Source organism: Corapipo altera, unplaced genomic scaffold (assembly GCF_003945725.1).
Source record: "Corapipo altera isolate COAL_440 unplaced genomic scaffold, ASM394572v1 301, whole genome shotgun sequence".
NCBI classification, from domain to species: domain Eukaryota; kingdom Metazoa; phylum Chordata; class Aves; order Passeriformes; family Pipridae; genus Corapipo; species Corapipo altera.
The window spans coordinates 5,421,388-5,449,364 of record NW_020884926.1 but is presented as its reverse complement, the minus strand read 5'-3'; the positions used below and the strand labels follow the sequence as shown (position 1 = coordinate 5,449,364).

General features: G+C 48.7%; 1 protein-coding gene across 1 annotated transcript; it reads right to left on the bottom strand.

Moving 5' to 3' along the window:
• On the bottom strand, positions 1-27,971 carry ZBTB40 (zinc finger and BTB domain containing 40). Its single transcript, XM_027657950.1, is given in 17 exon segments — positions 1-3,004; positions 3,006-3,082; positions 3,565-3,688; positions 4,248-4,390; positions 4,393-4,457; positions 5,302-5,508; positions 5,998-6,068; positions 6,070-6,257; positions 10,389-10,561; positions 13,520-13,712; positions 18,644-18,786; positions 19,305-19,544; positions 25,378-25,488; positions 25,611-25,637; positions 25,858-25,889; positions 26,138-26,424; positions 26,427-27,971. Coding segments are annotated over 17 exon segments (2,691 nt in total). The 5' UTR covers positions 26,802-27,971; the 3' UTR covers positions 1-2,769.
• Between the last annotated feature and the right edge of the window lie 6 nt (positions 27,972-27,977).

Here is a 27,977-nt window from a genome sequence, read left to right as displayed (position 1 = left end):
TTTTCAAGCACATGAAGGTTTTCTTTTCCAGTGAATTGCTTCAAATGACACTCTGCAGATACATCTTTCCTTCTCCATGTTTTAATTTTACAGAGAAAACAAGGAATCACCAGCAATCAGCATCTCCAGTGTGGTGCACACCAGACCAGGATGTGTCCTGGGAAATGCATCTCCCTCCCGGGTAGGACATGGGTGTTGCTAATGCTGCAATTTGCTCTGCTCTACATACCTCATCTATCAAGAAGGAACTGGAGTGGGGGGAAGTAAGTTATTATCTCCTCATAATGACATAGAAGATACTTGATGGGCTCTGTCGAGCTACAGAGCTCTCACTGGGTGTGTGGAGCTGGCAGGATTCTGCTGAGGATATGTCCACACAGGACCTTGCTGGGCAGAAAGGCAGGAGAGATGGCCCCAAACAGGAGAGGTGAGTCTGAACCACCCCTGAAGTGATACCCACACCGTCCCCCTCCAGCTGCAACAACAAGAAGGAATCAGGGACCAAAGGTATCACAGCCAACAGGCCCCAAACACCTGCTCTGCCCTGGCTGAGCTGCCTCTGCCCTGGGAGATGGATAGAAATAAGGAAAACTTCTCCACAAGCCCTGCTAAACCTTTACCCCCCCTCCACAGTTTTTCAGGAACAAATGGACATTAGCTTCACCTTAGGTCTCCCTGCAGATATTGGCTCACACATAAAGGCCAGGACACCCGCAAAGCATTGTCTGGACAATCCATTCCACACTCCAGAGCCTCCCCACAGCCTGTGTAGGATTTCCACAGCTCCCAGCTCCCCTGGAGTCAGAAAAGGGGGAACAGCTTCCAACTCCACCAGTTTGTGGGACAAAATGCACTACTTTCCTCCTAGCACATCTGCTCTGAAACCATCAAGACACAGTTGCTCGTTGTGTCATTATCCCCATGCTCAGCCCAAGTGCCATGCACACATGCCACACACGAGATGGGCTCCAGCAGCTCCCCCTCTGGCCCCTCTCCTGGTCAAGGGGGATCTCAGGCTTTTTCATCTCTTCCCCTCAGTAACAAGTGCATTTTACCCTCTCTACAAGTGGCCAAGACCCAGCTTCAGGCTCTTTAAGCAGTGATATCCAGGGTTTGGAGGTGACCTATCCAGGGTTTGGAGGTGACCTGTCCAGGGCTTGGAGTTCCCCTTCAGCTTGGCAGTGGCTCAAGATCTCTCCATGGCTGGCAGCCCAGGAGCTGGGGAAGGCCTGGGAAGGCTCAGAGGAGCTTCCACAAAGGTGCAGAGGCACCTGGCCACTAACACTAATCCTCAAGGCCTTGAGCACCATCTCCTGGTCATTCCTGGATTCAGTGGCAGCTTAACCTCATGCTTCCTCCGTGTCACCATCCCTGAAAAGCTGAGGGGGACAAACCATATGTGGGAGCCCTTCAAGACATGTGCAGCACTTCAGCAGGGTCATATGCTTGCTGCTACACACACACACAAAATGTCATGAGCTCCCCCAAGCCCCTCTCCCGGGAGCTCTGCTGCTCCCTGTTCCTTCCAAGTTATAATGGGAACAAACTCTCTCACTGGCACAGCCACCTTGGCACTCTCCTGTGCCACCATCTCTGCCTGGTGGCAGTGAGCAGCCAGCACAAGATGCTGCAGGAAAACTCCAATCTGTTCATCTCCCGTGGCTCTGGGCAGCAGGACACAACAGGGCACTGCTCACCGTGGGGTCCCAGGCTCTGAGATCCGGCGGGATCACCGCTCCCTGTGGAAATATTGCAGTGGCAGAGTTCAACCTTCTGGCACGAAGGAAAGGAAGATAAATGCTACCAGTCCCCTCAGAGCCACAGGAACCCTGCATCTATCTAATTGCACTTCATAACGGATTCAGCAAACCATTAATTATCAGATTATATTTTAGGAAGCTGCAGATAAAAAAGATTTATGAAATTTAGCCTTAAAGGGACTGGTGTGCTGCAATGAAGCTGTTGCATCTTGCTGGCACCAGAGAAGCAAACTTTACAGTGGGCACCTGAATGCATTTTACAAGGCAGTGCCCCCCGTGTGGCAGGGGAATGTCCACTTGCAGTCACAGCAGCCATCCCACACTCAAATACTTTCATTAGTGCCAAGCCACTGTCACCAGTAATGAGGGACCCTGGCATGCAGGCACAACTCCTCCTCCTTTTTCAGCATGTTCCTGGTGAATTAAGAGGGTGGTGGGACATCTCAGGGCTGTTTGCTTGCAGAGAGGATGGGGATCCCCAGATCTGCTTTGGACCCTCCTTCCTAAAAGACAGTTACAGCAAAAATATGGATGGGATCAGAACCTGTGCTGCACAAGGTGCTACCTAAACAGCACTGAGGTCATTTAGCCCAGTTCCCAAGAAGTGCCTGCTGGAGAAGAGAGACCCAAAGGTCAGATCTGTGCTGGAGGAGGTCTCTGGCTGCACATCAGTACAGGTGAGAGTAGAAGACACAAAGCAGCCCTCACACACCCTGCAGAGAAGATACCTGTGACTACATCACTGATTCAGCCATAACAAATCTCCATCCTAAATTCTCAGGACAGCTTTTTTTTTTCCTTCCCATACCCATACACCCCAGTTTTGTCCTGCACCAGTCCCCTCCCCTCCGTTCACAGCAGCAGAGGGTCACACCCAGTTTCCATTCTTTTCCTCTGCTTTATTTCTCACCTGGGAGAGACAGGTGGTCCAGCTCACCTGAGCTGGCAGCTGCTTAATGCAGGGAGACTTCCCAGGCAGTGAATGTCTATGAACCTCTCCTGTCCCTGGTCATTCTGTGCTTGCTGCCTGCCTGGGATTGCCTTCCCAGAGAAGCCCTGGATCTCTGAGCTGGAGCAGCACACTGAGCTCCTCAACAAGTCCAGAGGATGCCAAGTGGCAGTTGGAGGCACCCCCCACTGTCTCCCGCTTGGTTTCTTCACAAATCAGAGTTACTTTGTCATCAAACAAGTCCTCCTTAGTCACTGCCACCTGCTCAGAGCCACTTTGGCTCACACGGGATTCAGACTTGGGAGCCAAGGAGTTGGGTGCCATCAAAAGAGATGATGTGCTCTGCTGCTCCCTGCTTCGACATCGGAATCACCTGTGTGGAAGAAGATGGTGCAAGAGTCAGACATGTACAGCACCACTCTCCCCAGGATCCCTTTGCTGCCCACGCTTTCCCCAGCCTCAGCTCAGGTAATAACATTTAGCTTCACGCCACAGGTCTGCAATTACAACAGGCATGAGACTAATGGGAAACGCCAAACCACACACACCAGTGATGCAAGAGAAGATAGGAGAGTAATTTGAATATTTCTCTCCACAAAATTGCTATAATTTAGCTCCACAAGCAGCTGTAGACAGTAAACACTCTGTGATTATCCACTGGAGGAATGCCATCCCAGGGAATCTTGCACACTGGGTTCTCTCATCCAAGGAACTGTTCTCCACTGATGGTTGAGATTTTGAAGAGGAAGAGGCTGGGTTCAAACCTAGCACTGGGCCTCCAACAGAACAGCTGTAGTCTCATGGGGTGTCATCGGGGTGTTAACAGCCTGTGAGTAGCCAGGCACCTCTGCAAACCCTGTCAGTCCTCCTCCTCAGCTCCTGAAAGTCAGGATTGAGCTGTTTCCCCTCCAGCAAGACCTCCTCGTGCCAGCACAGAAATGCCAGAGTGCTGTGGCTGGGGGTTACATCACAGACCCCTCTAAAAATGGGGAATCATTTCAACCCAAACCACTCTGGGATTCCATGACTCAGTTCCAGGGGCATCATGACAGCAAGAACCGTGTAGAAAGCAGAAGTAACAGGGGAATTATGCTCAGCAGATACAAGACCTGATCCTCCTCCCACAGGACAAGCATTTACACCTCACTCTGTTTCTCAACTGTCCCTGAGGAGCTGAACACAGCTGAATCCCTGATCCTTGTCTCAGGTCTCCTTTTGGTGTGAGTTCTTGTTCCCTTGTAGCAATGTGCTCCCACACACATTCCCTCCAAGGCATGCCATTTGCACCATGACTATTTTTAATTCCTACACCTCTTGGTAGCTAGAAACTTGGCTTAATGAGATATGTAGCCCTTTGCAGTCACAGCCCATCTCTCCCCATGGTCCTGCCTTTTCCCTAATGGACTCTGCCTCCTCTGTCCCAGTTATCCCTCTGCCAACCCCAAACTGCTGCACATGGCCTGGAGAGACATCCTGGTGCAGGAGCAGGCAACAGCAACCTTTGCATATGAGACCAACTCCTGGCTGCACCAGCTCACCTGGTAAGTCCTGTCACAGATTCCAAAGGCTTTCCCCCAGTGTGGGTCACCATGTGGTGCTCCAGGAGTGATGGGGCACTGCAGATTTTGGAGCAGGTAGGGCAGGGCTGGTATTCCCAGGAAGGTGCTTCATGGACATGCTTGCAGTGTGTTCCTGCAGGGTGGCAAAGCTCATCTGGCACTTCTTGCAGCTGTAGGGATCTTCAGTGTCTGCCACCCAGAAACACAGCACAAACCACAGAGGGTAAAGAAATCAAGGGAAAAGAACACTTAAGAGACAGTCAAAAAAAGGGAGGGACACTTTACTTTCCAGGTGGAAACTAGAACTGGAGTTTGGGCTTCACATATAGGTTTTACTGTTCCTGCATACCAACAGCTTTCCATGGTGAGCTCCCAGCAGCCTGTTTGCCATTATTCTTGAGATAACCCTACTCATAGCATCAAACCATTAAAGTCTCACTTTTCCACACCTGCACAGGGAGGATTAAATTAGCACTGACCTCAGGTATCCAGAGGTACTACACACTTTCACACTGTTTTGTCTCATGTTCAAAATCCATTGCCCAACTGCATCACACTCGTGGAAAAATGGGAAATAGAGCCAAGGACATTTTTCACAACCCCATCAATACATTCTCTGTGCCCATGAGCTGGAAGAGCCCTGCCTCAGCCCTGGGAGCACAGGGCACTGAGTGCAGGGGCAGGAGCAGCAGGGGCATGAAAAATACGTGGAATTCAGCCAGAGGGAAGGGCAGGAGAAAGTAGGATAACCAGAGGAAGGATGCATCACTGGAGTCCAGGTGTGAGGGGACAGAGAGGAACTACTCAAGAGAAAAACAAGGAAGATGGAGGAGAGGAGGACTGTGTGGCTAATCTGAGGAGCTGGATAAGGGCAAAGTGGGAAGCTGCAGGTGAAGGAGGTCTGGGAGTAGCCCAATGCACAGGAGGCCCCCAGAGGATGGAGAAGCAGCTAGGAGGCAAAGGGAGGAACAGGGCACAAAGGGGTAGATGGAGCAAGCTGAGCCCATGGCTGGGCTCCTGTGGGGAAGCTCACCCTCAGCCTGCTCCCTCTTGCTGTGGTAGGCAAGGGCCAAGGTCTGCATGAAGGTCATCAGGCAGTGCTTGCACATGAAGGGCCTGTCCCCTGGGTGCAGCTGCAGGTGGTTCTTCAGCGTGGGGTTTGCCACGAACCTGGCCCCACACTCCTGGCAGGAGAAGGGCTTCTCATCCAAGTGTTCTGTCAGCTTGTGCTACTGCATCCCTGGGGAGGCAGGCAGGACACCAGTGTGGCACTGGTGGGACCTGGTGCCAGCCCTGCCTCACTCAGCTGCAGAGGCACCACTCCACTGTACTGCTGGGTCCAGCAGCCCACCAGTGACACCAGGGTCCACTGGTGTCCTCCAGCCTGGAGTCCACCAGGACATTGTGAGCTGCCCCGGGGAGGGCAAGGAGACTCAGCTCCTCTTACTTGTCCTGCTAAAGCAGCCAGGAACTGGAACAGCTCGGTTATTTTTGGAGGCTTTTAAATTTGCCAGTAGCCCCACTTTTCCTTGATGAGCCATGTGGAAAACCAATTAGGGAAGAACTAATCAGAAAGTGGTTGTGCTCAGTGGGGCAGGAGAAATGAGCTGAGCTGCATTTCTCACACATGGCACTCACAGAGCTGCAGGGAGGAGGAGGAAGTTTCAGATTATCACTTTACTATACTGTCCAAACTTCTGCCTAAACATCCTGCTCCCACCAACCCTACCTGAGGCATGAGCAAACTCTCTTCCACAGATGTCACACGCCACAGGGAGCCGCTTCTTCTTTTCCTTGGCCATCCCCACCCACCCCGTGGACCTCCAGCTGATGATTTTCCAGCTCCTTCTTGGTCAGTTTGACCTGGCTGCACTCTTTACACTGGATCTGCTTTCCTCTGGACACCTGACAGCATTTCACATGCACTTTCAGGCAGCAGCAGAAGTGGAAGGTCTTATCACAGGCTTTGCAGACAAAACTCTTCCTGGACTAAGCTTTGTCTTGGGATTCCTTTGCTTCTTTGGCATCAGCTCCTCCTGCCTCCTGTCCTCATCTTTGTCCAGAGATTTAACTTGGGATTCACTGTTCACCTTCCACTTCCTGATCCCAGGTTTCTCCCCACTTCTCTCAGCCAAGAGACCCATGGAAATAGCAATTACCAGTTGGGTGGTGACCAGTAGGACTGGGTACCTGCCCCTCAGTCTCACATCTCCTGAATGCTCCTACACAGGCAGTTTGTCCTGCACAGAGGCAATCAGACACTCTGCCCATTGCAATGGTGCCACAGGGCTCTGCCCAAAAGTGGCTCACACCATACATGGTAAGATGCATGAAGAGTGATCCTCAAATTTCTCCACCACACATACCAGGGCCAGATTTTCCTAAAAGCTTGCTCCTCAAACTGTTGCTGCCAAGCATTTGCCTCCTGCTCAGACACATGAAGTTACAGCCATGCTTAAATGTTTGCAGACCTGAGCCTCAGATATGACACTGCCTAAATCTGCCACTGAGAGTGGATATCCAGCCCTTAATTACGAGAAATCTCAGAAACACTTCACAAACACAAACTCTTTGAAAGGGAACAGATAATCTTACTATGACCCTTTTGAGTCTTCTGCTTGGGCCCCTGAGGTATTTTAAATCGCTCATTATGTTCATTTCTTACAAAGCTTAATGCTTTCCCTGTCCCTGTAACACCATCACCTCAAAAAGCACAAGCTGGAAAATTCACCCAGGATCTCAATCTACAGAAAAAACCCACAGGGAATGTACGTATGGAAGAAATCAAAATACAAACAGATACATTTGTCTTCTTTGCTATAATGAGAACCAGGAAACTGTGTGACCATGGAAACCAGCACAGACTTCTCCCTTTGCCAATGTACAGGAAATTCACCCCATGCTTGCAAAACTTCATCTCTGCCTCCTTCACTATGGGAAGAACTCAGCAATGTCTCCCCACACACCACTACTGCCCCAGATGTCCAACCAACTAGAGACTAAATGATATATTCCAACAGACCTGGAAATCTTAAGATGCCAACTGGTGAACCATAACCTGTGAACACATCAAGGGAGAACTTACAGCAGACTGGAAGACTGGTTTCCAGTTTGTCCTGCTCTGCCAAGGTTGCCTTGACCTGTCACCTCTCAGGTTTCTTCCCACATCCCTGCAACCAACACTGTCAGTTTTTCTGACCCAAGTGAAGAAGGATAACTGTACTTTTTTCTTTTAAACACAAGACCATGAAGAAGAAAAGGCTTTTCGTAGAGTTTTGACACATTTCTGAGACTGGAAAGTGAGACCTATCTTGACAAACGTGATCTCCCAAGAAGTGACTGTAGAGAGCACTGGAAAGCAGATGGCTGGAGAGGAGGTTATGGAGTTGGCTGAAAAGGCCAAACCCTGTCCTTGCATGCACCAGCTGCCAGCACTGACAGTGCTCCAACTACAGCAGGATCCCAAGGAGAAGCCAAGAGATTCCATGTTGTACCTCCACCAAAAGAATCAACTCATTACTTTGGTAATGCTGAGCGTGGTTGGGAATGGATGCAGTTTCCTCCACAGGGCACCCCAAGTGCTTCAGCTCACCTAAATGAATTACCAGAAATTTTTGAGGGCTTTTTTTGCAGTAGAGATGCAAAAACCTGTTGTTTTCAAGTGGAAATGCGACTGTTCACATCTCCACGTGGCACATACGCTCCCAGAAACATAAGGTCTCCTCTGCTTCCAGAGGAAGCTCACACTGCTGAGACATGAGGCCCAGAGTTACCACTCATATCTCATGCCAAGAGCCACATGCCTATTGGTTCATAAAGTCACCTGAAACATTTGGGGCTGGTAAGCAGCGGTGTCAGAGCTGAGGAGCCTCAAAATTAAGATATTGAGGTTCAGTGCAAAGATCTGTAGGATGCCAGAGAGAGGCTGGTACCTGGCAATCCTCCTCTGGACACTTCATCCAGAATAGATGTTTTTTGCCAAGTAAATAACCATTTTCCAGGGCTTTTGTTTTTGATGTTGCTTCTTGCTTGATTTCATCTCAGCCTTGGCTTGACTCCCTGCAAAGACACTCAGTGACAGCAGTTCTGCTCTCTCTGATGTTGCTGCCAGAGAGGCAGGATCTGCCAGAGCCATGGCACCAGCTCCCCAGGCCCCTCTGGTCCCCAGTGCAAGGTGTCCATGAGCTCGTGTGGGCTGCACATTCACAGACACATAAACTGCTGGCTGACCTGCTCCACGGTCACCAGGGCATCAGCCCTGGCACAAGGCATAGCCACACAGGGCCAAGGGGAGTGGGACAAGTGCCTGCAGGATCAGAAGAAGACAGAATGAAAGGCAGATAAGAAAGAATCACCTTTTCTCTGGAAATCAGAGCTGGATTGGTGGCAGCTCTTGGTGGAGTTAGAAGAGAGGACCTAGATCTGAACTGGGTGTAGGACATCTCTCAGGAGTCCACTGAGGCAAGGAAGGGGAGCAGAGCATGTGCTGTCACCCTCCAAGCCCTACAGCTAAAACAGTCATTGAGATCCTAGATTTCTTCTACCTGTGCCCTGCTCCCAGACACCCAGTCCCACCTTCCAGCAACATTTCCTCACTACTCAAGACTGTGGGGACACCACAGAGAGTGACCTGCCCCCAGCACAGGGGGCCAGGCTTTGTCTGTCCCTGCCAAACACAGAGTGAGGGTGAGTTTCAAAGCCACAAGGCTTGTGTTCATTCTTAAAGACTGATGGCCCTGACCCATATTTTCAGACCAAGTCATTCAACTTTCTATCCCTAAAAAAAAAGAGGAGACATTAATAGCAACCTGCTTATTCTAACTCCCCAGCAATCTACTGGCATTTCCACACAAGGAAATAGGGATGGATTGAGCTGAACCAGCACCTGTGCTTGGATAAAAACCACACTGTGCACATCCCAGTGGACTCCTCAGCCCAAAAAATCTGGATGCACGCGGAAACACGATGCCATGAAAATGTATGTGAGCAAACAGAATTAGCAAGTCACATTTGCATCTTTTCCAGGAGAATGCACACCTGCAGTTACCTTCCTGGACCTCTGTTATCCCTGTCATTAAAGCACCAAATCCAGTTCAGCATTTTTCCTTTGAATGCAAAGACACAATTGGGCTCAGCTGGAAAGCCTCCCACAGCTCAGGGCAGGGCTCACACGTGGTTACAGCTTTGCATTTGTTCTGGAGTTCATCAAATTGCTCTCTGTATGGGATGGTGGATGCTGGCACATGGCACACAGCACAGGAACAGACTCCATTTTGGTTTTGTCCTGAGGGGGCCAGGCTACAGCTTGTCTTTGTTGGTTAAACCATTCCCTCTTCCGTGCAATCTTTTACTGTTATTGTTGTGTTTATTGCAGTTTCTTCAGTATATTGTGACTCCAATTTGTAATCCTCTTAGGATTTTTTTTCCCTCCACTATCGAAAAGGGCGCTGTTTGAGTGGGCTTGGTCTTCCTGCTGAGTTTTAAAACTAGCACAGATCCTCACAGGGGAGCATTTGCTCTGTGAAGTGCATATGGAGCAAGGCCAAATTAAAGCATTCTAAGAAAATTAACTCAGAAAATAGTCTTTGACTACAAACTGCACCATCATGGTCATCTTTGCACATGACAAGTGTGCTCTGCCATGATCTTTCTGCAGCCTGTGAAAAATCCACATATAGAAAGGCAAGTGACCATAATCTAAGTCCAAACTGATACAGATCCAACAGCACAGGAAGAGCCAATGAAACCCCACAGCTTAAGGATAATAATTCTGAAAAATAATCCAGTATAGATACAAATTACAGAACTAAGCTGCTTAAATGCTTCCAGAGCAAGGGCTGGGGTGGAAAAATGCAAACACAGTTAAAGAACACCAGTATAGGGTCAGTTATGGGCTCCACAACCCTTGTAACATACAAAACTTTTGACATGGTGCATGTTACCAGCAGGAGAAACACACACTCCAGTGCCTGGAACCAGAGATCTCCCCTGCAAATCCTCCTGCAAGTACAACCCCAACAGCTGGCCAGGGCAATCAGGCCACCAGGACACTTGGTCCACCACCAAATTGTCACCCACAACCATGTGTAAAAGGGTGAAGCCTGTGCTTCTCTTACCCACACGGCCCAGCTCCTGCATCACTGGCTGCAGGTCTGGGAAGGACTCATGGACACTGCACAGCACCTGGTAGATCTTCATGGTCAGGACACACTTCTCCTGGGCTGTGCTCAGAGCTGCTTTCAAGGAGGCCTCTGAACTTTCTTTCTGGAGAAATAATAAGAAGACAAGATCACCTGAAAGATTTTAGGCTGTGAAAGGTCAGGTTGGTCTGGGAGTGAGGGCACATCCTTCCTGATTCATCTCTACTCCTGGGAATCTGCTTTGAGAAACCAGAAAAGAAATCCCTTTCCATACACGTCTGTCCCTCCACTGATACATGTGCATGAGTTGAGAGAATTTCAGGATTAAGAGAATTTATAACAAAATAAATTCTCAGACCTTCTGTTTTGGTATTAACCCACTTTAAACCACCTTTGCATGGAAAAAGAGGTTGTTCCTCAACACCTGGCAACATTAGCAGCTCACCTAACTCATAAACCTGTGCTTCATCAGATCTCTTCATCACAACTCATATCTAATCTTAATCTGCCCTCTGTCATTTTAAGGCCATTTCCCAGATGAGGATTAAAGCTCAGTATCTGCTTGCAGACATGCAGGAGCCTGCTCACCTCTCTCTCTGCAGGAGCCAGGCTCTGTACAGCAGAGATGCCCTGCAGCAGCATGTCCGTGTCTGTCAGGAGCTCCATGAAGTTCTCTCAGTATTGTTGCAACAGTTTGGCTCCATAATCCTCTGGGCTCCATTTGCCTGAATTCAGTGAATGAAGAAAGGAACAGCTCAGTTGCAGCATCTTCCCAAAGGGCTTCAGAGGTAGGAGAGACCAAAAAAGCCCAGGCAGATAGTTCTCCCTGGGTCACTAATGCTCAGGGTCTTATGCTCAGCCCACCTGGATTCACCTTCAAGCTCAGGATGAACACGACAAATCAGAACTTCTCCAAAGCAAAGACAACACAGAGTATCCTCTGCCCACACATCTCCAACAGGAATGGATCTTTGGCACCCAAATATCTCCTGAGTCTCAGGCAAGGTCTGAGCCCAGAAGAAGAAAGTCTCAGTTTTCAGCACATTGAGCAGATGACCATGTGGCTTTGTCTGTGAAGGCAATACTTCAAGATGTTCATCAGCCTTTTCTGATTCCCTGGAATAACAAAGACCCCATTACTGACTTTTGACTGAAGTTTCACTGCAAGAGGTCTGTGAGTCAGTGTGTTTGATGCACTCCACCAAGAAGGAGCTTTGAAATGCCCCAGCTCATGTCTTTCTCATGCCCTTGTATGACTATCAAACACACTAACATTTTACAAACACCCAGGTGGTACAAGGTAATCAAGAACTTAGTGGGCTCAGCTGGTGAAAATTTTAAAGGCACACAAACCAGACCTGCAGTTGCAGAGCAGTCATAGCACCTTCTTCTCTCCCTTACACCAAAAAATGCAACTTTAACTCCATTCCTTTCTGCTCCTCCATCTAATTCCAAGCTGGATCTGCTGAAGTTTGCCTTGATAAATCAGAAAAATTACGACTCCAGGGCAACACCCCAACGCTTTAAAGATATCCTAGTGTCAGGATGCAATGGACTAAGTCAAGGAAGAGGAACAGTGTTTATTCAGGATAATGAAGAGACTTGAGCAAAATCTACTGTGTCCCAAAAGTAATCTATGATTGTACTTGTTACTTGATTAGTTGATAAATAAAAGTGAGAACTGCCAAGCAGATGAATCCAAGAAGGATTTTTTCACCACTGAAGTTTCTAAATTGAAGAAGATGCACAGTTATACTTTTGTAGGAGAAACCAAACCCAAACCTTATAATTCATCCAAGACATCTGTGTACAATTTTTCTTTCTGTACTTCTGTTTTTTAATCATTCTGGTTCAGTACCAACAAGAACAATCCATGATTCTCACAGAACTACCTGGGAGAAAAACAGCTAAACACACACAGCATGGGGAGGAAAGATAAAGTTTCTGGGACCCAGAAGACACACAGTGCCAGGTACGGAGAGAAAACTCTCCGGGATGGAGAAGGAGGCAATGGCAGGCTGGGGGAATAATAAGGGAAAGATTCTGAGCTATTACGAAAAGCTCCCTGAACAAAGACTTCTTGGAGACATGAGTCTGATCCCCAGCAAAGCCAAGGGAAATTCACAGGTGAATTATTTCCCTCCTCCTCCCATCAGAATGCTTCTGGTTTTATGATGCAAATTTGAGTTGTTATGAATGCACTCTCAGCTCTGCTGCCGTGCCAAGGTGAGCTCCAGAGCCAGAGCGTGCCCTGTGCCAGGTGCAGGACCTCCTCCTCACCATCAGCAGGACAGCATGGTGACACCAAAGGTGCCACCAGCGAGTCCACCAGTCACCGGGAAAATCAAATCATTCCCTCCCTCTTCATTCCCACGATAAGAAATATTTGTGCTTCTGTTTGTTCAAGCTGCAATTTGAGGAGATTCAGCTCTGTGTAATTAAGGAATGCTCCTCCTTGGAATGGGTATTACCACGAGATAATTAACCATGCTGGGAGTCTGGTGTTTCAAGAAAGCAATCGTGCTTAACAAATGACAAAGCAAAGTGCCTGTCGGGAATGTTTGCTACAGAGGAAATTATCAGCATTATGAGCACAGTTTTGCTTTCTATTAAACACTCATTTACATTTCACTGCATGTTAATTTAGTTTTTAATTTTTATGTGACTTCGGAGTCTCTCGGTGTGAGTTGCTCGGGGTCTGAACACACCCAAAGTTGGAAGACTGTCCCACCAGGCAGAAGATGGGGGCTCCCAAGTCCCTGAGCCATCACAGGCAGGCAGCAACAATAAAACCCCACCAAAATAAACAGGAGCAGGGACCTGGCCATCCAAGACAATGATGTCTAACAGGGACACTAAGTGTGGGATTCCCATCAGCACACTCTGCTCCACATAAGAGACCACGAGCTGAAATGCTGCCTGGATCAAGGACAGGAGCTCAGCCCACATAAATTTCGCCCCCATCTCCCTCAATCACAAAGAATTCCAGGTATGAGACTGTCTGTATTTAATGTCATCATCTACAGTTTTGGGGAATTTTTAGCTTTTTGCTTTCAAAGCCAGTCAGTACCATAAGTTAAAGTCACCAGTGGAAGTTTAGTCTACCCATACCTTTGCTATCAGAGATGTTTGCTGCTGCCACCAAGTTGTCCAGCAGAAGCTGGAGTCCAGGCAATGATGCTTTCACAGCCCCCAGAAGTTTGATCAAGCTTTCCACATTCAGGGTTTTTTCTTCATCCACCCTCCTGAGCAAGTTATCCATGGCTTCCCTCTCAGAGCTGCTTTCACAGCAATCCAAAGCTACCTGCAACAAAAAAACCCCAGCCACAAACCTGCCTGTGAGAGCTTCCTACAAACTCTTGGATCTGAACTGAGATCAGAAAAACAGGAGCAGCATCACAGTACTGCAATAAATCCATACCCACTGCTTCCACAGTTTAACTGGGAGGTGTTACAGGGTGCTAGTTACAGGAACACCTGCACGTGTCCCAGGTGTAACCGATGTGCCTCGGCTCGAAGACCACCCTCGTGGGTTCTTCCACCAAGTCCAGCTCTTGGAGGTGGCTGACAAGCAAAAAAACCATTTTTTTAAAGGAAACAAAAACAGACTTAAAGACAGTGTTCAAACCAACACAACATTTTTAGTAAATACTTTTAAAATTGAGAGTCTCTTTTCTCTTGTCCCCCCGATTTTTCTGCTTGCTATCAAAAAACAGATGGACAGAAAAAAACATTCTCTTTATTTAAATAATCATCTATTAATTGAATTATTCTTTCTCTGACGAGGCCACATGAGACATCTCTTACATTAGGTGCAACCACTGTAGCTTGGAAAAGCTCTAGGATACCAGTAAAATACCTCCAAGGGAAAGGCAGCCAACAAATACAGGTTGACCTCCTCTCCATCAATGCTATGCTCCTGAGCAGAACCTCTGCAGGGCACCAGCTCAGTTCCCTGCAGACAAAAGCACTACACTTCACAGTCCCATCAATAAAATTATTAAGATCTGTCCTAAAACTAGTTACATTTTTACTCCCTTTCCCTGGTTGAAAAGCTCTTCCACAGCTTCATTCCCCTGCTAATTCTTCTAATTTTCAGCTCAAATTTATTCATGGCCAGTGTATGCCTGTTTGTACATGTGCCAGCATTACCTTTTAGCTTAAAAAGCCTTCTAAACTCTCTGAGATGTTTACTCTACCCTTCCTCTCCAATTTCATTACAAGAGCACAGTCATATTCCCTTTCAGTCTTCATTTCCCTTGTCTATATAAGGCAGCTCCTCCCATAAAGCAGCTTTTCCACTCCCCTGATCTTACCACCGCAGATCTGTCAAGTTCCAATATGAATTCACCTTTTTTGAACCAGACTGGAACAGAAATTTCCACAGGGTCATCCAGAGCAGATGACCCAGGAACTTGTCCAGGTGGGTTTGGAATGTCTGCAGAGAGGAAGGCCCCACACCCTCCCTGGGCAGCTGTTCCAGTGCTCTGCCACCCTCAATGGAAAGAAGTTGTTCCTCAAGTTGAGGTGGAACTTCTTGTGTTTTAGTTTATGGCTATTGCTCCTCGTCCTGTCTCTGGGCACCACTGAAAAGAGTCTGGCACTGAAAAGACTCTTAGCATCTGCCTTTAAGGTATTAATGAGATCCCCTCTCAGTCTTCTCCAGGCTAAACAGGCCCAGCTCCTGCAATCTCTCCTCATATGAGAGATGCTCCAGACCCCTCACCATCTTTCTGGCTCCACTGGACCCTCTCCAACAGCTCCTTACCCTTCTTGTCCTGAGAAGCCCAGAACTGGACACAGCACTCGAGATGTGCCTCACTGGGCCTGAGTAGAGGGTCAGGATCACCACCCTCAACTGCTGGCAACACTCTTCCCAGTGCACCCCAGAATCCCACTGGCCCTCCTGGTCCCCAGGGCACATCATCAGCTCAGGGACAGCTTGTCACCCACCAAGACACCCAGGTCCTTCTCAGCAGAGCTGCTCTCTAGTAATTCAGCCCCCAACCTGTGCTGGTACTTGGGGTTGTTCCTCCTCAGGTGCAGGACCTGCACTTGCCCTTGTTGAACCTCATTTGGTTTCTCTCTGCCCAATTCTCCAGCCTATCAAGGTCCTGCTTAATGGCAGGACAGCCTTCAGATGTACCAGCCACCCCCCCAGTTCCATATCATCAGAAAATCTGCTCAGGGTGCATTTGATCCCTTCGTCCAGGTGTTTGATAAACAAGTTGAATGAGACTGGACCAAGGACTGATCCCTAGGGAATGCCACTGGCTACAGGCCTCCAACTGGATTCTACTCCACTGATCACAACCCTCTGAGTCTGCCACTCAGCCAGTTCTCGATCCACCCCACTGTCCATTCACCTCACCCACATTCCCTGAGCTTTCCTATGAGGATATTATGCCTTGCTGAAGTCGAGGGAGACACCATCCACTGCTCTCCCCTCATCACCCCATCCTGCCATGCCATCACAGAAAGCATCAAATTGCTCTTAACTGATTGCTGAGAGATGTCCTTTGAGCTGTAATTTGCCTTCAGCTGTAGGAAATTTCTGTTTCTGTGCTTCTCCTGGATAGGGTCCCAGGCTCAGAAAAGAGTTTGCAGGTCATCTCCTCTCCTTATTCTTTTTCTTTACTTGATCAGACAAATGTCTGTTGCTTGTCATGATATCTGCCACGATGCCCAGCAGCCTGATGTGCCACAAGCCTCTTCACAGCTCTACAGTACATTTATTTGCCTCTCATATGTTTTGGCCATTCCCTGTAGGTCCTAAAACCTTCCCTCAAGTTATTCACTCACTCAGGTCTGTAACCTCTTACAGAAATTCTCTCTCATTCAGGATGCAAACTTCAGACAGTTCTCCCACCTTTAACATAAAAGAAACTAATCCAACAGCTCCTCCTCCGCTCTAATGAGCACCTGAACTCCTTAATTAGTTTCTCTCATTTCTAAAGATCCGTCCTTTTGTAGCCCAAACTCTGTTAGCGAACCTGTTGATGTATCCTCCCATTCAATTCACACCAAGCTGCCTCTGGATCCCTCAGGCTGAAGTCTGAGAAGAGGTACAAGAGCAGCATCTCTTGGGGAGCTCAAGCTGTATTGTGGTCACTCTGAACTCTGCAACAACCCAAGCCATGAGACACCACGAATGAAAGGTTACCTGCTCTTCCTTTGTATCCAACTTTATTTCTTTTAGGTGATAATCTGCTTCCAAATCCTCTGCGCCATCTCCCCACATTAAAGAAACACCAAAAAGCCACAGAGGTTAAGCACTCAAAAAAAGAGAAAGGTTAAAAAGTTCCCCAGAAAAAAGCAGAGATTTACGCAGAGGCTTCACAAAACTGATTTTCCAGCAAAGAAAATCAAACTTGCTCCACACACAGCTCAGACCAGGCACAGAAAGAATCCAGCTGCCCAGAAAAAAGGCTGTTACATGAGAAACTACCACTTATCTTGCTGAATAAATATGTAGCTAATGAGGCAGCGACTGTGAGAAGACAAAGGAAAGCCTCATCTTTATGAACCCTTGGAGAACTAGATCCCATCCCTGCCAGCCCAGAGCTCCAGTGCAGCACTGGCTCAATCAGGTAAGATGAAACCTTCAGAGGTGGCTGCTAATTCCATGTTCTTTTTCCCAGTCCCCGAGATACCAGAGATCCCACCTGCACATATGCTATGGGCCCACCACTTTAATCAATTTTTCTGGAATAACTAAACACTTTTCCATTGGTCTGAGGGGAGAGGGTAGAATTAAACAAATAAACCAAACTTGAAAACCAGGAAAGCTGTTAAGATCAAGTCTACGCTTGGCAACTTCTGCCTTGTTTTCTTGTGCCACAGCAGGACAGAGCTCTGCCCCCCTCCTTACCAGAGTGCTCCCCAAATACATCTGTTATTCCATGGGAAACTGTGGGCTGAAACAAGAGCATGAAGGGATCCCATAGAGAGGAGAAGGATTTGGTATTCGGGGCAGGGTTTGGAGGCTCTGCAGCAAACGGAGCACACAGTGACTGACAAGGATGAAAAGAAACATGGAATAACACTGCTCCTCCACCAAAGGAGGCAGAAGCCCTGCAGCATATGATGATGCAACTACAGGCTGTATCCTGTGCCCAAGGAGCAGAATTATGATGGCAGAATGGTTTTGGTTATTACTGGGGGGTTGTGTTTGTTTTTTAAAATGGGAAGGGAAGCAAAAAATGGCTGAATTTTAACTACCTGGTTCCACGAAGACAAAAAGAAGAATGCAAGGAAAAGGTGCAGCCTTTAAAAGAAAGGCTATACTGCAACATGAACAGGCATACTAATTTCCCCACTGCTGATGAAGCTGCCAGAGCTTGGTGCTCAGCTGTGCCTGTGCTCAGGGATGCTCCACTCTGGATCCAGTGAGGGACCAGGAGCAAGGCAGACCTTACTTGAGGGGATTATGAGCCAGGCAGAGGTTCTCAGCCCAGCTGTCGTGGCTCTGGTCAGGATCACTCAGACAGAGAGCAGAGATCATTCATGCCACCGAGCACAACTTTCCACTCACTATAATCCTGTGTCAGAGGAACTAACTGATGTGACAAACTAGGACAGGAGGTCTCAAGCTGCGTCCTGACTGCAGCATGTGAGGGCACCCTGTAAGTTCCAGCTGCACAGGGTACAGCCAGCTCCCCCCAAACACAAAGGAAAGCAGGTTATACACAGAACTTTGTCCTTTATGGCCTCTGCAAATCAGCACACATAGTGCAACTGCTTACATGAAAGGAGAGCAACAGTCCTCCCCACCAACTGCTGCCTTCAACACGTAAAAAGTAACACCAAATCAGTTAGTCTTGCAGACAACTGTGTGGTAAGAGCCATAAGAAAGAGTTAAAGCTGGGAGTCAGCTGAAAGGGAAGCTGATGACCAGGAACTGGCAAGCACATAGCAGAGTGGTTCTGCTCACACTCCCCTACAGAGCCTTCTCCATGCTCCCAAAAAGGCATTTTTAGGGCTAGGAGGAATACCAGGCACCTCCTCCGCCCCAGGCTCCACTTGCAGGGGCAGTCTGACACAGATCCTGGTTTTGAGGTTGCCTTCACTGCTCAGCTGTCACTATTCCCACAGTCCAGCACAGAAGGACCTGAGACCACACAGGTGCTTTGCAGAAGGCAGGTGAAACAGCCAGGTGAGGCAAACCACGGTGCTTTGCATCCCACTGACATCCCACCTTGCCCCCACAGTTTGCCTCATTCCAGATGTTTTTACCCACTTCTCCAAGGGGGTCAGGAATCCCTCTTCTGCTGCCTCCAGGAACTCCACGATGGGGCTCAGCTGTGTCACGCTCTGGATCAGCTCCTCCCTGCAGCCCAGCAGGAGAGCGGTCAGCGTCTCCTCCTCAGCTCTGTTCTCTGGGGGGAAAAGGATTCAGAAACACAAGAGAAGAAACAAGTCAGTCTGAAGGAACTGACAGGCTCCTGAAGCAAGGGAGACTCTGTGAAAGATCTAAGTGAATAGCAAAGCTCATCCCAAGCACAAGCAGCAGAGGAAAATCACTTTACTATTCTCTTTAAACTCTATGAAAGGAAAATGTCTGATTTATCTAACAGAGCACAAAGCCATAAAGCAAGCTGGAGGTTAACACCAGGTTTGCAAGGCCACTGCTTTGTGTCAGGCTCGAGTAAGAAAGGAGCCTTCAATCCCAAGCCTCAGCTGTGCTCTGACCCACGTTAGCTGCCAGCCATCGATCCAGCCCTCCGGGCAGTGATGGGGAGAGCCCTGCACGGCTACACCTGCTGCTGCAGGCAGAAATGCTCCAGGATCTTGGCCAGCACGTGATAAACCTCCTGCATCCAAGGACACAGGGTTTCTCTGCTTTGCCTGTAAGATTACCCGCTCAATTTGCAAGAGGCAGCACCCAATTTCCTACCTCCTTGCCGTGGGGCTTTTCCAGTGCCCTGTTCCCTCTCCAGCAGAGCTGCTCTCAGCCTGGAATTCATGTCTTGAAACAGCTTCAGAAAAGACAGGAGTGTCTGAGTGTCCAGGGGCCAAGTGTCCTGGGTGTCACTATCCTGGGTGTGAGTATCCCTGAGCCGAGCATGCTCCACTTTGCTCAGCAACTTCTTGAACAGTGACTGTGCCCCTGCCTCAGGGAGACAGGCAGCCAGAGCTTACAGCAGAACAGAAATGCAAGAAGACTTGGACAACAGAGTGAACTGCCCTATACAAACACACATAACAAGCAGAACCCCGGGGTTTTGTTCAGGGGACAAAATTAAACAGAAAAAAAAAAAAATAAACAAACAACCCCACATAGACACACACTACTGAACCCAAGCTCCAGCCCTGGGAAGGCAGCAAGCCCTGCTGCCAGCCCTTACCTGCACAGCAAATTCCAGCACCAAACCTCTCTTCATGTCTTCCCCAAATAGCCACGGGCCAATAACTGTAAGGGACCTGATAAACCATGGATTATAACCACTACTTTGGAAGGCCAAGGCTGGGGCAAGGGATACGGGATCTCACTGCAGAACAAGGAGGGATCACTTTGCATAGAAAGCAGAGAGCATTTCAGGAATCTCCAGCCTCAATCACAGTGGAGTTTTGTCTCCTAGAGAAAGCTCTGGAGAGGAGGCACACAAACTCTTGAGTGCCGTGGGCTACCAGCATGCCAGGCAATCAAACCCAGAGCTCCAAAATCTACTTCAGTGACCCGAAACAGCAACCAGAGGCAAACGTGCCTGTGCAGTTACGGAAATAAAAGGCAAAGAAATAAGCTGGAACTCTTGCTCCTATTTCCCCAAAGTCCCTTAGTGCTGTAAACATTGCCCCTGAAGACACACGCTCCCCAGCTCTCCAGGAGGGATGCCAGCCTTTCGGAGCAGGCGGCCTTTACTGGAGACCCCAGGGATGCTATAAAGGTACCTTTGAAGTGGGGAGTTCAGCCCCGCTCCAGGGAGAAGGGCCATTTTCTGCTGTCACTGTCATTTTTATTGCAGTGATGAAAAGACTGAATGCAAGTGCTTGGGGCTGCGCCGGGGGAGGCTGGGCTGGCTTTCCCAGCAGGGGGAAATGCTCACGGATTTGGGGAGCAAGGCAGAGCAATGACCCAGAGCAATGCCCGTCCTCAGAGGGGAAGCTGCACGAGTCCCAGCTTCTCCCACTTGGGTTTTCCTGCCGAACAGAGACTGTGGACATGAAGGGCTCTGGTGGAAAGAAGAAAGGAGATGCTGCAGATGCGCTGGAGAACAAACTTAAAGGTGTTCTTTTTTTTTAATGCAAACATTAATTTGTAATGAGACTTGATAACCAGATCATGTTTGTTCTCAAGGTTTGCATGCCTGGCCCCTTCCAGATCAAAACAAAATACCTCCACTCTCACCATCCTGAAGGTGCTCAGATCCTCCCGAATCCACGTTTGTACTAATATGGATGAAAAATAACTTGTCGTTGTTGCAATATATTTTTTATTTTTTGGATTTTTTTAAATTAATATAGCACAGCATTGCTGCCCAGAGCCCCAGGCAACATCCATTCCTCAGTGCATGGACTTGGTTAATGGAAATGACTTTTCAGTAACTGATCTGCTATTTATGGGCTCTTTCCAGAAGACTTTTCCTCAGACATGTTGCTCAGTGGGAATAACAGCCTTTCAGCATTGCTATGAAAGAGCACACAGTACATTTTATACTTACTTTGAAGCACTAAAAATTCCAAAAGATCCTGGAAAAAATGGAGAAATACTGATCCTAGGTGGAATCCCAGCTTCCACTTAGTCATAATATGCCCCCACATTACAGCCTGATCCATCAGGCTTTCACTGCCTGGGATGCTGCAAAACCCTTCCTGGCCAAGTTGGCACAAATTAGCACACATCCAGCTTCCAGATGGGAGCAAGAGGGAAACTGAGTCACCAAGACCTGGCTTAAGCTTGAGCTGTGCCACCAAACAGGCTCCATGGTGACTGAGAAAATTTGGTCCCAGTTGAGGATGTCAGTTCTGGAGGCCACAACACTCCCAGCTCACACACCACCTCAGTGGCCACACACCATGGAACAGCCCTCCCAGTTCATCTCAGGCCTTCCCATGCCCACGGCAGCCCCAAGGCAATCTCTGAACAGGAATCTCTGCAGGTAAGGGCCCAGGAGGCAGCTCTCCTATCTCTGTATCATCTCCACATCTTCCATGTTTTTCCAGAGAGGACCTCAACCAGATGGGCAAACAGTGTACATCCCCCAGGCAAGGTGCAGTGGCCCATAACTGAGACTAATGAGGGATGTGAGGAGAGAGGGAGGGCAGGGCAGTCACTAGCCCAGCTAGCCACTAGCTCTTCCCTGCAGGTGGGAGACCAAGGTTATGGCTTTTCATGCCTTATCAATGCTCCTGCTCCCACCGTGAGAGCAACGTCCCAGCAAAAGCCACTTCAGTGACTATTTCTGAGTGATCTCCTTCAAGCATTGGCTTTAGAGTGAATGCAAACTTCCAGAGGGTGGTGAGGAGGGATCTGCAAGAGACAGGCTGAAAAGCAGCTGTTCAGGGTGGCAGAAGAAGCTGGCTCCCTTCAGACCTCTCCCGTGTGAGCAGAGGGACACTCAGGTACACCACAGGAGGCTGGGCACCATGGGGAAACTTCCAGAGCCACACCATCAGTGCTCTGTGAATGAACACTGCTTTGGGTTTTATACTGTTAATTTTCAATGTGAAGAAGGTGAAAAAAAATATAAAAAAGTCATTGGAAACCTGCACAGACTCACAGGGTTGGTGCATGGACAGGCCCAGGACAGGTTCCACACACCTGGCTCTCAGAGAAGCTCCCTGGCTGTGACCCCACCATGAAGTCAGTCAACCATCACTGTGCATATAATAATCAGAAAAAAAACTGTGTTCCCATTTCTCCTTCAGAAACCCAAACTGCTTTTTTTTCAAGCCTGCATCTGTATGTGACTGATGAGGGACACCCCACGAAGGCTCTGTGGACAGTGCTGACCTCCTGCTTGCTCGACACAACAGGAGCTAAAGCTCAGCCCAAACTTCTACACAAGCACACCAGAATAGGGTGGAAAAAAGTTCTCTAGCTCTGTCACCACGACAGCAAAAAAGCAAAACCCTCACAAGCTTTCACTGCTAATCAGGATGCAGAAGATAACAGGAAACTTCTTTCTTCTGCTGCATCCAGAAATCCCTGCAGCTGCAAATGAAGGACGACAACCAAGGATTGGACAGGCCCACAGGCAATGGAAACAATCCACAAGCACAGTGACATTTATTCTACGTGGGAGCATCAACGCTCCCCCACTTCATCTGAACCCAGCAGTACAGGGAACAAATGAGCTGTGCAATAATTTGAATTGAGTTTCTCTAAGAGAGCACAGGAAGATAAGACTTGACACCAGCAAAGCTCTTCCACGCTTCCCCAAATTACTGCAATTTCAGTCTTGTTCTCATTTCCAAGCAGGTTTCATCCAAGCCGGAACCAAATTAGATAGGAGTAGTTTATGTGAGATATACAGAGAAACTCTAAAGCAAAAACAAGCCCAAAAATCACATCTCCCTAAACTGAAAAGCAATTCATCTGCATTTTTCAGTTCGGGGAGCAGAACAGAACACCAAAATCAGAAGAGAAGCAATAGTTGTCACAAAAGCCAGCCTTGTACCACAAACCTTCTTGGGAGAAAAAGCCCACGACCAAACAAGTCTCCACTGGAAGCAGGAGGGAATAGGCAGGAACAGCAGAGGGGAGCAGACAGGAGTGCTGCAGGGAACAAGGCACCATGCAGGGATGAGCTCACCAGCAACAGAAAAGAAATAAAGAAGCATCCAAACCCAAATCCCAGAGAAACCAGAGGAGCCTGAACACCAGGACAGCCTTGGTGCCAACAGGCAGGCTTGCAAAACCCCCCTGAACCCTCACACTGCCCAGGCTTTGCTGCCCAAAGCACATCACTGCTTGCTCAGAGAGATCAGCCACCCTCAAAAGGCTCCCAGGCAGAAGCACCCGAGGGATAGGAGACGTCCCTGCAGCAGGGCAAGCACACCCAGCAATGCTTTCTGCAAAGAAACCACATCTCACCGGCTTCCAGACCTGCTTTTGCTTGCCCCGAGCCACCCAAGACTTCAAGCAAATGACCAGCAAAAGGATAAAAAGAAGGGGAGGGAAAAAAGAGGAGAGAGAAAGAAAATCCATTGACATCTACTGCTGGCACAACCTCACCCTGAATTGCACATCCGAGCTGGGCTCTTAGGAGCTGAACTTGCACTTCAAGCATGACTTTAAAAACACACTGCTGTGCTTCCCCCTAAAGAAAACACCAGGCCCTTCTGGGAAAGAGCTGTTCTGTGTGCTACAAACAGAGCCCAGACTCGGTGCTGGCGCCCAGAGGTCCCGCTGATCTCAGAGGGGAGCTCAGAGAGGGACAGATCTGGTTGAGTCCTTGCTTACAACAGGCTGCAGCCTGTTCCCCCACTGCCCTGGGGCTGACACTTTTCATGCTTGTCACAGCTGAGAAGTGATTTTTCGGGAAGGCTTAAAGAAAATCCATTTCTCATTTATTCAGCATTTATTTATAGCTGCAGAAAAATTGTCCAGCTACTGCTTTGCAGTCAGACACCCAAACCGGCTCTGAGCACCACAACCTCTCCACTCAGCTCCTGCTGCAACAGCTCTTTTGGGAGCACAAAGGGCCGCAAATGGGGCTGTAAACCTTCCCTGCTGGGTCTGAGGTGCTGAAGGAACATGAAACGGCAGTGACTGCAAAGCAATAGCAAGCGAGGCCGCTGTGCAGCACAGAAGCTGCAGCTCACCTGCCTGGGCACTGCCGGCACAACTCTGCCCTGCCGAGGGCAGCAAGGGGGGCAGAGACAGTGGTGGTGCTGCTGGCACGGTGGCATTGAGCTGCCAAATCCCTTCTGGCCACACCCATCCCCACTGCACAGCACTCACCCCAGCTCTGCCCCTATTGTAAGGGTGGAGAACAGTAAAACCTTAAACCTGACATATTTATCCGATCGCGGCGACAAACGAACGTACAAAAAACTAATCCTTCTCTGAGCAGGGCATTCAGAGGTGCTTGTCAGCCCAGCCAGGCTTGGGCTTGCTGCTGCAAATAGAAATCTGTCTCCTAAAGGCCACAAGATGTTACATTCAATAACATCAGGAGAACCAGCAGCTAAGGGAACTCAGGTTTCCCTTCATGAACATTTAAGGACTCAGCAGAAAACAATCCTTTGCTCCCCAACCCAAGGGAATTCTCCTCTCTGCTGTCATACATGTTTTGGGGTTTTTTTTCTAACAGACATAAAGCCTTGGGCTTTTATAAGCAGAATGCCACCACGGCCAAAATGTTGCACGTCCTGCTGTTTCTGTGGTGGCTCTGAGCTGGGACAACAGCTGCTATGTGGCTACCACTGCTCAGAGCCCAGAGTACTCTTCAGCACACCCCAAGCACCAGAGTCAGCTATCCCCTCCAACAGAAACCAAGCATCATTCACCAGCTCTGACTGCTCTTAAAGCAGCACACTGCCAGGAGAAGCATCACGGGGCAGCAGCTGGCACCCCCCTTCCACCCTCCATTCCACTGCCCCCTCAGCAGCTCTGCCATCCACAGAGTGCAGCAGAGGCTCCACAGCAAGACAGTGCCAAGAGCTTGGGAAATCTATATTGGGATCTCATATGTCAGTTGTTTACAAGTCGATGCAGTTCCTGAAGCAAATGCCATAAACAGGAGGAGAGAAATCTGTGCTGGAGCTCTCCTAAAACACAAGGATGTCTTCAGGGCAGGACATACTTTTTATCTGTGTGCATGAGCAGCTTGCACTTACAGATGCTTCTCTCCAGGGTGGTGCTCAGGTGAGCACATGGTGCCCTTCAAACAACCAGGCACCAGTTTCCCATGCAACAATTTCCTGAGCAAGGCATACTATTCTAGCCCTTAGCAGGATGGGCTAAGAAAAAAACTTGTATCATTTATGGAAGTAAACACACCTACCTCCTTTTGAGAGGCATCAGTTTCTCTGCTCGAGTCTTTTCAGCACAGCCTGGGCATCAGAAAGGGCCTCAGAGAAAACACTTTCATATCGAAGAAAGAAATCCAGTTTACAGCTTTTGCTCTCTGCTGCTGTGCGAGAGAAACAAGATGAGTTATTTGCTAATTGAAGGGATTCGCAGAAAGCACGATGTGACTGAAAGGCATTGGTTTGTAACCAGCACATTGGCTATAACAGGAAAACTGTGACTTACAAATCCCTTCTGAAGACATCACACAGCCTGGAGGGAAAACCAACGGTTTATTTAACACCAGTTATAAATGGAACATTTATTTTAAACCCAGTACAGCCTCTGTTTTCCTCCCATGCTGAATAGGAGTTTAAAGGATAAGGTAGCATTAGTAGGCAACTCTGTTCACTTGCTGTTAGACAGACTGACTGATCAGCCCCATGTCCTGCACAAACACAGATCCCACCCCATGGCAGATGCATTCACACACCTAGGCATGAAAAATTTTGCTCAACTACAGCTCTGGCAAAATGGTGAGCGTGAAACAACTGCAAAAGCCAAAGGAAGAAAATCCCTGCAGAACGGGGTGTTGCTACCAACCCAAGGCAAACTAAAAAGATCCAACACGGGGAAAAAGATACCCCAAAATGGGAAAATGTGAGTCGATGTGTTGCCAACAGGAGGCAATGCTGTGCCCAGACTGTGAAGTCTCACCTAAATCCCTCGATCCCCCCTTCCCCTCTGGAGGCTCTTCCACACAGCCACTTCACTCAGCATGGGCAGGCTGGTCAGGGCCAGAGCTTGAATCCTCCTGGAAGGACCTGGAGACATTCAGCATCAAGTCCTCGTGAACCCAGGTGCAATTCACAGTAAGTTCCTGGCCAGGAGGAGAAACATCTGCTTCCATTTCTGCTTCTACAGGGCCAGGTAAAGGGAAAACTCTCTGAGTGAGGAGGATATCTGTTTTTTCTTCTTTGGGTTTTCCAGACTGGGGCAGGTTATTAGCTTCAGCTTTGTTTTCAGATGAATCTGCTGCCTGGCTGGAGACTCCTCTCAGTGTACCTGGTCCCAAGGAGAACAGCTTATGAGGTCCCTGAGGAGGCTTTTGCAACTAACAGCCACATCAAACATCTGCAGACTATCTGCCACGGAGATAACTTTGGTGCAATTGTGTTTCCCCAGTGGGAGTTTGCCACTGTACATCATCTCCAGCAAGAGTGCAAACTCCTCAGGCATCACCACAGAAGCATCAGTGGAGGTGCTGTCTGTAAGGCCCGAGAGGGATTTAAACAGCAGGCTGGCAGCAGCCAAAACCACCTTGTGTGCTCTAAAATGCACGTCCCCAGTAAAGATGGTGCAGTCACAGCAGTGCTGCTCCTTGCACAGGGTGTACAGCTGGGGCAGCAGCTGCTGGCTGTAACTGGGGAGCTCCATGGCACCCACTGGCCTCCTCTCACCGTGGTCTCCACACCGCTCTCACAAAACCCAGCTAATGAGAAGGAAAGGGACCCTGTCAGCATTTTGCTCTGCAAGACAGAAGAGTAAGTAAAAACTACTTTTCAGTTTACACATTCCAGTAGTTTACTGTGCTGCAGTTCTGTGGTTACAGCAAGATCCCCATTCTGAACTCACATTCCACGAATTCAGCAGTTTACCCCGAGACCTAAAGAGCCTCGACAGTGTTCAAACCTCAGTGAGCAGATTTGGATTGAGTGCTGAGTCCCAGGAGCTTTAAAAAGGGAGTAGAGCCTCCCCAGTGTGCCATACAGCTCATGGAGGTGTGAGTGCCCACCAGATCAGGCACTGCAGTGCCAGGCTGTGCCTGCAGCCAGGGGCTGGAGCTGATGCTGAATTCAGCAGCTGGTTTCTGAAAGGACAGGTGGGAAAGCAGGGCAGGAAGACCTGTTCAGATCATCTATGAAACACAGAGGAGAATCTGAGAAGCTAGTTTTGATCTGCAAAGCACTAAGTGGTTTGGGACCAGTTCATTTTCTCCCTACATCACTGCTAAGATGAGCAGGGCCACGTGAACATTAGAGATAGAGGGCTGCTTGCAGCCCAGAGCCTTCACCCCTTCTCAGCACACCACAGTCCCAACTCATCAATTTACAAGTCTTTGTTCCCAAGCTGTAATTTTTTTGCAGAAGTCCAGAGCCCTAAATCTCATCTGCCAGAGCCTTCCTTTTACTTCCCCCCTCCCCACCCTGTTCCAGGAGGGAGAACATACAGGACATCTGCCAACAGAATTTTGTATCAGCGGGATACCTGGAGTTTTTATCTAAGCTAGACAAGATAAAGATGTCACTGCCTTGTCTACACACTTGGATGCCTAACACTAGTGCAGGCCACAAAACAGCATGAACACCAGAGAAAGAGCACCTGGATGGACACAATTTACATGACCTTCAATGCTTAACATCTTTGCACTCAGCCTCCTGCTCTCTTGCAGAGAACAGGACTGATATTGCCTGTCAGCAGGGCACGAGCTTTAAGGAGCACACACTCCACCTCGAAGCACTGCCTCTCAGGAAAGCAGGCTTGGAGCAGTCCCCAACACTGCAAGGCACAAGGAGACACTGGGCACAGGCTGAGCTGGCACCTTGCTTCTTC